This window comes from Bombus affinis, chromosome 9 (assembly GCF_024516045.1).
Source record: "Bombus affinis isolate iyBomAffi1 chromosome 9, iyBomAffi1.2, whole genome shotgun sequence".
In the NCBI taxonomy this organism is placed as follows: domain Eukaryota; kingdom Metazoa; phylum Arthropoda; class Insecta; order Hymenoptera; family Apidae; genus Bombus; species Bombus affinis.
Window position 1 is genome coordinate 14920778 of NC_066352.1, and position 12110 is coordinate 14932887.

The 12110-nt window shown below is 40.9% G+C and overlaps 2 protein-coding genes across 18 annotated transcripts in view; both read right to left on the reverse strand.

The window, feature by feature from the left end:
- Positions 1–12110, reverse strand: part of LOC126920489 (mitochondrial basic amino acids transporter-like) — a 154174-nt gene that overhangs the window by 65769 nt on the left and 76295 nt on the right. The gene's annotated exons all lie outside the window — the stretch shown is intronic.
- The window catches only part of LOC126920482 (probable serine/threonine-protein kinase yakA), a 383981-nt gene that overhangs the window by 15973 nt on the left and 355898 nt on the right, over positions 1–12110 (reverse strand). For 12 of the 17 annotated variants that reach the window (XM_050730935.1, XM_050730928.1, XM_050730929.1 and 9 more), the window contains one exon: positions 7371–7589. The exons of the other annotated variants lie outside the window; for them this stretch is intronic. In XM_050730935.1, coding sequence (XP_050586892.1) covers positions 7371–7589 — 219 coding nt within the window. The remainder of the gene's footprint in view (positions 1–7370; positions 7590–12110) is intronic. 17 annotated transcript variants of the gene reach the window in all.

Below are 12110 nucleotides of genomic sequence, written 5' to 3' on the forward strand. Positions count from 1 at the left end.
TGAAGAAACGTAAATGCAAAACAAGTAAAATCCTTTGAATCGTAGGTATAGGGTTATCGTTATCAACAGGAACAAATTCAAGGTGCGTTCCAATATCTTCAACAGTTTTTCTTTTTCATAAAAATATCGAAAACGGTCTGTTTTATTTAGAATCGTTAACGATAGAGAACCTAAATAGTTTTACCAATTATTTTCAAGCTGAATATTAACTACCGTATACCTGCTGTAATTCGAGACACGTTTTTTTATCTACTGCCACGTACTGCGATACTACGCGTCTTGTTCCGCTGTAAATCTACAACTTAGCAAGGATTAATTAGACAGCTCGAATTTCGTCTGGTTAAAACTTGATTTGTTTAAATTTCGCGTCTTGTCCGTAACATATACGATACATGTAGACGGTAAAGGGTAACCAAAGTTTCCTTTACACGTGCGTGTACTACGTGTTGTGCACATACAGCCGCAGCCACGTGTGTTTTGTGGCGCGACACACGTAAAACGACACGTAAATTAATGTGCCACGCATGCAGACGCGACACGCTTCTCGGGTTGCTCTCACGAGGTACGCGGTGTCGAGGCTGATGTAATTGCCTCGCATCCGTCTTTCCGCGATTCGATCGGCCATTCTTTCCCGTGATCTCGTTTTTCAGCGTGGAAACACCGGCAGAGAAACCCGTGGAGAAACAGTGTCGGGTCGCGATTGTGCGCGAGCAACCACGTTTTTGATCCAATAAACGCAGTTAAAAAGAGAATAACGTGGCGAATATACAAACTCGTCGGAGAAAATAACCGAGATCGCGCTGTTTCCATGTGAAACTGCGTTTACACGGACCGAAAAGCGGTCGAATCCTGCTGAAACACGTTGAAAAAAGAAAAAAACGAGAAGATCGACGAAAACATACGGCAAAAGGGCGTGATCCTAAAAGAAAGACAATCGACATTTTCAAAATGGACAATGTGCGATAATCATATTAACAGTAATAACAAATAGTATTCGGCTGCTCGTCGGCAAAGATCTGCGAAATAATGGCAATGAACGTCCGTGTGTACCCCGATCAGACGTCTAAAATGGAAGAAATTGGCGTGTTCTGGTAATTGAAAATAAAGTATCCAGAGAACAGAAGACGGACGAGGAGTCGGGCAAGGTAAAAATGAAATATATAGAGCAGCGGTGTGAAATACGGGGAGCAAAAGACGAAAGAATAGAACCGGAGAATTCCATTTGATCGTCCATCGGGATATCGACTGGCGTTTCTGACTCCGGCAACACCTGCAATAATCGGCCAGCTATCTGTCGAAATTTATTAGTTTCGCCGTGATATCCTCTCGTTTCAGCCTCCGTTGCGTCCAGTTCTTTTTCTTTCTTTGCCCATCGAAAGACTAAGAATTTCGATGGAAGAAATAAGAAAAATACGAATTGGATACGTGTTCCACGCACGTGGCAAACTGATCAAGTTCATCGAGGTTATCGCTCGATTTTTCAAACATTTGCAAGATAAATTGATTTTCCTCGAGTCGATCAGTTTGCCTTTCATACGTATATAGAATATATCGATGCTTGATAGAAGATGGATAAAACAAGAGAAAAGGAACGAACTGAAAAGAAGAAGGCGTCTCCTTAGAAACGTTTTGTTAATCCCTGAAAAATTCATTAAAAGACATATAGCGTTTAATTAATTATATCACGCTGCACAGGCTTCCGGTTGGCATTGTCTCGACGTCCGCTGGTTTCGTCGCTGGCATCCCTTCTTCGTAGATGGCGTCGTTTTAGCGATATGTATCAAAATGTGTAGGCGAATGTAAGTACGTGTAGGTGCGTGTCACATGTGCGTGCATATCGTGTGTAACATCTTGTATGTACGAATCGAAATTGCTGGATGAAAATTCTTACTATCGGCTGGACCACCGTATTCCTACATACGTACATCGTAGCCTCGCGACCGATCCGTACTCTCTTTTCTGTAGGTGGTATCAGATATCAAGAGGACATGTTTCGTGTCGTATAATGTGACAAACATTCAGAGATCATGGCATAGCAATTCCGAAGAGTGCATTTCCAACAGATGCATTAGATTTGATTAGACGATGTTTGGCGGTTGTCGATCGTGTGGATGATGATACGTCTGTGAGAACTCCAGATTAATCGATCTAATGGAATATCGGTATAGAGCTAGAGAACGAATACTCGAAACAAATTGACGAATCAAAGGAGCGCGCGATTAAATCGGTTTATTTGACAAATTTGCCTCGCTGACCGAACGCCATTGGCTTTTTCAGTCGTAATTCTAATTGGAACAGTCAAGCGTTTGCAATTAATTTTTACGCCATTTCATATTTTGCTATTTCAGGGGAAATCTATGCAATATCCTACACGAGTCATAAAGGTTTCAAGCTGTCATAAAGTCGATCGATAATCCCACGTTACGTCAAATTACAAACATTATCGGAACATTATCGAAATTATTCCGTTTTCGAGCATTTTGATTTTATTTTATAAACCTTCGAACCGTAACGCTTTCTAAATCTGGAAACCTTAATCGTACGATGTTGCACATATTTCCCCGATTACGAAAAAAGAAGACCGCATTAACGGAAGAGAGATTCAGAGATGCAGAGGTATTAATACGAAATTTCGCCATCTTGGTGAAATTCCAAATTTCAAATTGCTGGTCAAAATGGCGTGCATACATCGGTATACAAGCTCGAGGCAAATTTTCGAACAAAATTTTCCTTACTCCGTAGGTACGCGGTATGCACCCTTGGGAAATTGAAAACCACTTTTAGAGAATGAGACTTCCCTGCCAACAAGCTGGTCTGCCGCAATCATCCACGTGAGACTTTTCTTCCATTGTGTTCCGGGTGTGGCTGCAGGTCTTCCGCGCGACGTTGCTGAAAATGTCTTTCTCGCATTCTCTCGTTTCTCTTTTTATCGTTCTTTTTTCTTTCATCTTTTTCCTTTTTCACGTTCTTTCTCCTCTTTTGTCTTTGCCAGTTTTTCTGACTTTTCCCTCACTACTTCTTTTTTATCTGCGTTCATTCTCTGTCTTTCGGCCCATGGACAATTTTAGTTCCCCGAAAACAAATTCGCGAACGATCGGACAGCAAAATATCTCTTCTTCGACCGTCGTTCGAGACACGTATGCGCTTTCCCATTTTGCTATCTCCAGCTTACTTGCTTTCTCTTAAACGAACTTACTATTTATCCCTCTCCCCCTCCTCCGTCTCTCGAATCAACCGACGCACCCAGGCGAATTTTTGCGAATTCGAGATCAAAGATTTCTCTAACAGCGATCTTGGTCTCGATCGCGTTAGCACGTATCTTTCATTCTGTAAAAGTGTTTTTTCATCGAAACTTTTATCGTACTATCGCGTTAAAAACAAAGGCGAATTTGACCACGATTTCATGAATTTTCGCCAGTGTACGTCGTGGATATTATCTTTTCGTTGACCGTCCCTCGACTTATACGATATTATCGATAAAACTATCGAAAATTGTCCAATTTGTCGGGGAATTCGCGCCCGTAGACGAGGACGAACGTCAGAAATATTTATTTTTAATCGTGAAATTATATCGAGGTAATCGTAGAATTTTCAATTTTCACAAATAGTCGAGGGAAGATTCCGAGTTTCGACGAGTCGGCCGAGCAACGTTCCACTAACGATCCAGTTTGTTTCATTTGTAATTACACGAACGCGAAGGTAATCTACGAAGTCGGTCGAGTGCAAACGTGAACGAAGACAGAAGATCCGAGAAACACACTCCCTTTCGCCTTGGCCCACACACACCTCCCAACAAACCCAGATGATCGAGTTTGAGACTTTCAGACCTATTGCAAATTCGTATATTCTATATTTTGCTTTTACGTACGTGCCTATATCTTTATCTTTTACTTTTATACAATTACTGTACATTTTGTAAAAAATTTCTATTTTTTTTTTTTTTTTTTTTTTTTTTTTAGGCTCGACGACTCTCAGTGTAGCGTTTTTGTGTGGGGCAGCAAAACAGCAGCGAGGGTTGATAGCCGGGGTTCGTGCAGCACAGCTTGTCAGCAGAGTGGTGTACGTGTCATTCATGAAAGACATGTCACTTTAACTACTACTTCTTATTTACAAGAATCGTGATCACGCTCCATTTCGACGTTTGCTGGTTGAAATTTTGGTCGAGCGTAATCACACGTCAGGGAGCTATCGTAATAATAATAGTGCTTATTAGTATGACATTCCGAGCTAATATATCTACCGTGGATGGAAATAATCGATCAAAAGAAGAATCGTATACGTAATAATCGTAAAAGATAATGCATTATGTTAGAATAGATAGAAATGGAGCGGTCACGTGTGGCTGCGGAAACATCTTGTACTTATTGCGACCTAGGCACCGAAACAGGTGATTGGTGTATTGCAACTAGTTCTTTGCACCTGGATAGCTGCGATAGGCTGCTAGAAAGAGAGAAATAGAACAGTGGTGTTTTTGGTGATGTTAAACAAGAATTCTGCCTCGTGTACTACTCACTACACGCTACGAGAACGGCTTGAACATCATACAAGGAATAACGTATAGAAAATTGGACGAACACAAAAGCGACAAACAATGAGGTGGAAAGAACGTAGGACCGGTGTATGATCGATAGGACAGCGTGAATCGGAGTGAGAAAACGCGAGGGAACAAAACAGAAAAGAACGGAGGGAAAAGAGAATAATCGGAGGTAGAAAGAAGATGGAAAGAAAAGTGGAGAAAAGATATATAGACGGTGAACGAGTGAATTGGAGAACGGAAGAAATAGAAAATAAAGACATCGAGGAGGAGTAACGGGTGTACAATATGAGAGAAACTAATATAATATACATTTCGACGATAACCGTATCGTTTCTGCTTTCTTGCTCTTTTACATTCGTAATTGCTCGATCGAGAAACGGTATCGTCGATCGACGTAAGTTCTAGTTTTTGAGAACGACAATGCGAATTATTTGCCACGTTGCCACCGATAAACCTGTATAATTCGTGCTCGACGACACACTGCTCGATACGGTTATCGCGTTAATTCGAGCACTGCGCAACTATTGGCCAATTTTACTCGTGGTTCGGTAATCTGTCTCGCGTGCGACAGTGCTATACACAGAGGAATAATATATGTATATATATACGTATCGTTGTAATAATATGTATATATATAGATATAGATAGATGGATAGGTAGATAGAGAGTTCGATACGTGTGTAGTGGCGTATATATAAGAGTACGTAAGAGGGACTACTGCGTTCAAGGGGGAAGCCCGATGTATATACTCGACGTAGATTGGCGAAAAGCAGCGCAGCAACGAAAGCTCCTTTTGACGCAAACCCAGGAAACTGAAAGAGGATGACAGTACACGTGAAAGATCGAAAACAGAGAATAGATAGAGATAAAGAGAGATAAAGAGAGAAGTGTGGGGGAAAGAGATAGAAGAGGGAAGAAGGGTTCGATGTTCGGACAAGTAGGATATGCGTGCACTTCGAGTCTTTTGTTCTTTGACAACGACGTAACTTCCGTTTTTCCCGCCCTCCAGGGCTCCGTTCAAAACACCTCTGTACAGTTGCCTTTCGATCGTTAGACGAACGGTACGTGGTGTAACAAATCGAAAGAATATTTCCTTCCGTCTTTCCGTTTTCATTTCATTTCATCGCCGGTCAACGTTAACCTTTACGTTCGATTACAGCCGAACATTGGTGTATAAAAGATTCGTTGCGGGACTCTACTACTTTAGCTCGCGCGCGATAAAAATTTATTTTCCTTCGCCGAGAAGAATCGACGACGAAGAAACGATACACAGGGTATCTTATCTAAATTGGAAATATAAGAAAGACAAAAAGAAAGATGACCGAGACGAGTTTGCATCGTATCGAGAATAAATTCAAGTCGAACGAGACACCATGTATTTAGGTCGAGAATCAAACAACGTTCTTCTTGTTCAAACATTGACATTCGATTGACAATGAATTATGCAACGAAAAGGTTAAGTCGCCTGGAGATTGAAAATTTCGAAACAATATCTTTCGTTTGACACGATCGGAAATTTCGATTGTCCGCATGCAAAACGATTCTCCCCGTCGGTAGGCGTGCCAATTAAAGCCACGTATATACACACGTAACGGCCAGACTTTCACCACCACCGCATCTTTTTCGCGAAGCTCAGCCCAGATTCAAACAGACAACAGCAGACCGGCTGATAAACAGTTTCCAGCGAGGACGAAGAGAGACGAAAATAATAAAACAAATACACGTGTACAAGACATCCGCACATGAAGCACACGCCACATGGAACTGAAAGAAAGAGAAACAGAGAGGCGAGAAGAGAGTTAGAGTAGAGAAAGAGTGTGAATCATGGAAGAGAGAATCGATCGGATCCGTTAACACTCGCACGATCTTCGATCCATCCGTTCGGATCATTTCGATTTCGTAACAAGATATTTTTTATAATTTTTTATCAGGACCATCAAATCCATCGTGACTTTTCTTCGAGTTCTTTTGCCAAAATTAATCGCATCAAAGTACGATTTGTGCGTCTCAAAAGTATAGGGGCGTCTCGAAAATATAGATTAGAAGGAAAGCGACTTTTTACGTAATTCTCCTAGCAACTGTCGCGCGAGTGTTAACTCGAATAGGTCGCATGACAGAGGGATTCGTTTAAAAAATTCACTTTAGGAACGATTCGTTAATAGGACGAGCAAAAATGGAGACAAGATGGCGATTAGTTTCGCGTTAGAGAAACCGCGACTCTTGGGAGACGTTTCCGCCACTACGGTAGTTGTCTCCTCCGTCGATTCTTTATCCACCCGTCTGCTCCGTATCTGTCTGACTCATTCGTTTAATGACGACAGCGAGGCTTTTGTCGCCTGGTCATCGCGGAGGTGGCGGGTGCTGCGGGGACAAAGATTCAAAGGGATCTCGAACCAACTAGGGAGGCTTATCGGATATTAGGTTGAAAAGGTTTCCTCCCCACGTAGACGGATTAAAGGAAAGAAACCAAAGTCTTGGTATATCGGAACGTTCTCAGTGATTCGAATGCCAAGTCACAGAGGTGTAAGTAAAAGGGGTCAAGGTGGAATTGAAAACTAAAACGGAAGACAAAGAGGTATCTGGAACTGATGATAAAAGTAAACGAAGGCTTTACGGGAATGTAAAGGAAGAAAATGATTAGAAATAGATAGAATGACGGATGAAAGAAAATTAGAAACAAACGACGGAAAAGAGAAAATTAGCGATGACAGAAAGATTAATAGAAATGAAGAGAGAAAGAGGCAAAGACAGACAGACAGACAGACAGAGAGAGAGAGAGAGATAGAGAGAGATAGAGAAAGAGAGAAAGAGAGAGAGAGAGAGAATGCATTACCGCAATGCTAGCCCGAGATTGTGCGGCCTTAATGTGGGCTTGAAGGTGCAGAGGGGGGTGGAAATAGCGGCAGGGGTCCCGATTGCATCGGCCCTTGACAGCGTCCATGCAGACCGTCACAGAGCCGTCCTCGTTCGCCTGCACCGTCTCGAGGGGGTGCGCAAACCGGCACTCCGTCTCGCCGCGTTTGCACGCCCCGCGTTGAAACTCGCGACATACCTACAGCAAGAGCGAACACGCATGGCATGGCACTCTATCTATGTGGCCAAAGGGGTTTGAGGGGCTTGGGGTTGGGGCGCAAAACCGGGGGCAGCTCCAGGAACAGTTGGGTGAGGCGATAAACTGGTCTATCTGTACCTGTATTGCTTCTCTTTGGAAATACTATATTGTGAGTCTGTAATACGATTAGGTGGTTTGGAAATGTTTGAATACGTTGTTTGTAACTGTACTATGAGTACATAATGCGTTTGCCACGTTCGCATATATTTCAATAATACGTTTGGACACGTTCGTGTATGTGTGCTTCTGTTGAGTTTTTACCTTTGAAACGTGGAGATGGATCGTGGGTGGTCTTTGGATTTATGGTAGGAGTTGATCTTGGGAATGGCGAAGCAATGACAAACGTTTACAGAATGGATGAAATTTTTAGAAACGTGGCTGATTTTTGCTTGGTTTCCGAAGGTCTCGTTGTAATTGTCGATGCCAGAAGGGTCTTTGATTCGTTAGCGATTATGCGTGTCGCGAATGAAAGAGGTTAGATATGCAGGAAGACGAATAGTATGCTTAAACAAATGTTGGTACTGGAGCTTAAATTCACTGGAAATATCAACCGTGAATACATAGTTTTGTGGTATCTTGTAATTTTATAAAACGAAGGATTTTCCGAAATAAAAGCACATACACCGCTTCTCAAAACATGAAACTCCGAAACCAACATTTCATTGATAATTGTTATGGAAAACACGAGTCGGCGTGACGATAGACAAAAAGGTACAAAGGTAAAGTTTGTTTGACAACCTGGGACACGCAACTGATTTACGACTAACTATCGCTAAATCGATGACCATGTGAAACATTATTTGTCAAGCAATTGGAATGCAACGTAGGAACACGGAATAATATACAGAGTATGAAAAGGAAAATACAGAGAGGGGGATGATATCGTGTGGAAGAGCGGAAGGAAGTAGACGAAGACGAAAATACCGGTATGGAAAGAATGTACGGCTGTGAAGGTGAAGTAGTGAAAAGAAGAAGATACGTGTACGGTGATGGCAAGAGGATCGGATGATGCGAAAGAGCGCCCCATTTTTGGACGTACGGGCTTGTTCTGGAAGGCGAAAAAACAGCCTACCTTACTTTTTTTTGGTTCTTCGTCTATTGCTTCTGGCCGTTAGTACGGTACCCCGATCTACTGACTTCGCTACAATACGTTTCACAACAACGATATCCATCACGTACTTTCACAATTTCTTTTTTCAATTTTATCTATGAACGCGTCTACAAACCGATGAAATTCTCCAATTATTACGATAAACTTGATCAAAGCCTACTAAACTTATTTAAGTTGATTATCTAATTGCAACTAATTTTATTTGAATTTTATGAGAAGATCGAACGCGATGCGTCAGAGAGCGAGACATATCAACGCCCAGAACGACGAGAGAGAAAAAACAGGAAACATCTAATCACTACTCTCTACGTTGGAACTAAATACCGTGTTGAATATTGTCAAATAGGCATCGCTCACTGATTTTAGTGTACCCTCGCCCCGCCCAATAAGGTCAGAGGACACGGAAAATTGGACGGCTATATTTCGAGAAGGTGAACTAAAAAAATTATGGGAGTGTGGGGGCTGGTTGTACGATGGTGGAGTTACTTTGATTGGTGGTGGTGTGGTGTAGTATGACGGATGTCTCGACGGATGCATCCGAGTTTTCAGTGTTCTATCAATCGGGTTAATTCGCACATATGTTAGAGGATTCCTTGCGCATGCATCATCTACTATTTCCGGCCGTTTGTCTTCTGTGTTGCAATGCACGCCGTTTTGAAAAAATATATAGTCAGATGAACCTTTGGTAATATTTCACCGCGATTTATACGCCAGTCGCACGAAGAAGTGCCAGTAACGAGAAACAATGAAACGGAAGAAGAAAAAGAGAAAAATTGAAATAAAACTAGAGATAAAACGCTTGTTTCAAATGGCTTTTAATTTTCCCGTTGTCGTTTTTATCCGCTATCGTATCCTTTTAGTCTGTTGCGTTGATTACATCGCCAAATTTTAAGAACATATTTGATTTTGAAGCGTACGAAAATTAATTTTATATACAAAATTTTAGATCTTTTAATTCACTGGGCGCCGTTATGTTTACTACGTACCAATCGAAATAACGAATATTTTACTTGGTGAAATGTAACAAAAGCGGAAAATTTAATTTTTTGCCTTAATATAAATAAATAACAAATTCAACGAATTACCAGAATTAATTTCTTCGACACGAGCGTAGAATACCGAATACTGCGAATTTAAATACGAAATGTGAAATTCGATATTTTACATGGAATTTTCTGCTCACTTTCGGTAAAACATTGTCAGAAACATTTTCCGTATGAAAATTCTAACGAATCTAATTGCAAGCCAATACCGATATTCTTATTGATATGCGATCTCTAGATACAAATTCAACAAATATGAATCATGCTTATACGCTTACAAGTTTCTTTCGATGTTAGTATGTAAATGTTATTAAATCGTAAGCATCCTGCCGCGGGTTCGCAGTAGAGTAGGTACGTGATTAGTCAGACGGCGCGACATTTCTTCCTCTCTAGATAACTTGAAATTTCTATTCCTGGGCTATCATACTCGTAATTTTCGTATTCTTCGGAAATAACTTACTATTCGATATTACGAAATAACTTACTTCTTAAAAAATCAAAAATAAGTTTTACCGGGGCTATAGAGAGATATTAACGACGCGATAACAGTGTTAAATATCGCAACGTAATACGCTAGTTTTACAACTAGAGCAAAATGATCCTTTCCCCTGTAATTTTTCTTTCGGTATGTATCAGTGAAGAAGACAAAATGTAAAATCGTACGGAATACAAATTAATGTCGAAAATTTATCGACTAACGTAATTAACACGAGCAATCGTGTTTCTTCTCTGTCGACTATATATTTTTCACGGTGCATCGCGAACTCACCTAGCATTCCGTAGACCCATGCAAGTCCGTATGTTTTATTTAGCCGTAGAACGTATACGCACAACGTCCAGGGTTGGATTAATGCGGCAACCAACAATCTGCATCTTCAGTTTCTTTATCGTGTGTGTTAGAAGGTAAGACAGCAAGCGTGTGTGAGTGTAAAACATGCATCACGAGACACAATACTTAAAGGTTCGGTCCATTTCGTACGTTCGTTTGTTCTTGGAACTCGCGACTCGCCGACAGCTCGCGCTCTTCATCGGAAGTGAAAAGGCGAGATCTCGACACGGGTTTAAGCCTGGGAGCTCGTTAAGGAACGCACGCACGGAAATCGAACGATTAACGAGACACACACACACACGTACACAGGCGATACACGAATCGCATAGAACGATATCAAATATATCAAACACATAGATATGTTATGTATATAAATATAAATACATAAAGATACGAATACGAATACAAATATATGTATGTACAAACATACGAATATACGAACAAATATATACGGAAAGAGAGTGAGAGACAGACAGACAGACAGACAGACAGACAAACAGGTAGGAAAAGGGAGTGAAAGACAAAGAAATATTCGTACGAGAGAATATGAAAGAAGAGAAGAGGAAGAAAGAGAGAGAGAAAGAGAGACATAGAGAGAGAGAGAGAGACAGACAGACAGACAGTCAGACAGACAGACAAAGAAATATTCGTACGAGAGAGTATGAAAGAAAAGAAGAGAAAGTAAGAGAGAGAAAGAGGGAGAAAGATTGTGAAAGAGAACAGGCACGATGAACCTCTCCTTTAATTTTATTATCTTACTAACGTTGATTAGACGCGTGTATATTAGGTATGTGCATTTGCAGCCATCAGAAGCTATATAAACATATATGTATTATCTGAGAAACTTAGAGAAAAAGTACAAGTAACAAAATCTCTAATTTCAAACGTTTTAATATAAAAATTTGAATGCTTCTAAATATTAAAGCACATTACTATACGTACTAAAGGCTCGAAAAATTCAGAACAAAATCCGCTTGATCAATAGTTGTCAATCGTTAATCTCTGCGGAGATTAGTACTTTCGCATTGGCATCTCCGAAATGGTTGAGAAATCATTAACCTATTTCGTTTCTGAGAAGAGAAGGAGAAAGAAATGCGCTTGTACCACTTTTCCACTGAATCCTCCATTTATCATCAGCTATATCTTAGGTCTTCCGTCGGTGTCGATAGCTACATGCTCGACTTCGTCTCTTTTCCTGTTTAAAGTCGCACGTACGTACAATACGAACACTCCTGTTCGTGCTCGAACGAGTAAATCAAGCAAGTGGACCCAGCGTCGTTTTGAAAATAACGAGAATCGATTGCCGTTCCCAAAATTTGACCACAGAAAGAATGAAACGTGTTCGCAGCGATCTGTGCGTTCGATAGAACACGGGACAGAGTATTTACTCTCGCAAAGAATGCCCCGTGAGACGGGAACACATGATCAGACACACAAAGAGGACGAAATATAGATACAGAAAGAAAGAAAGCGAAAGA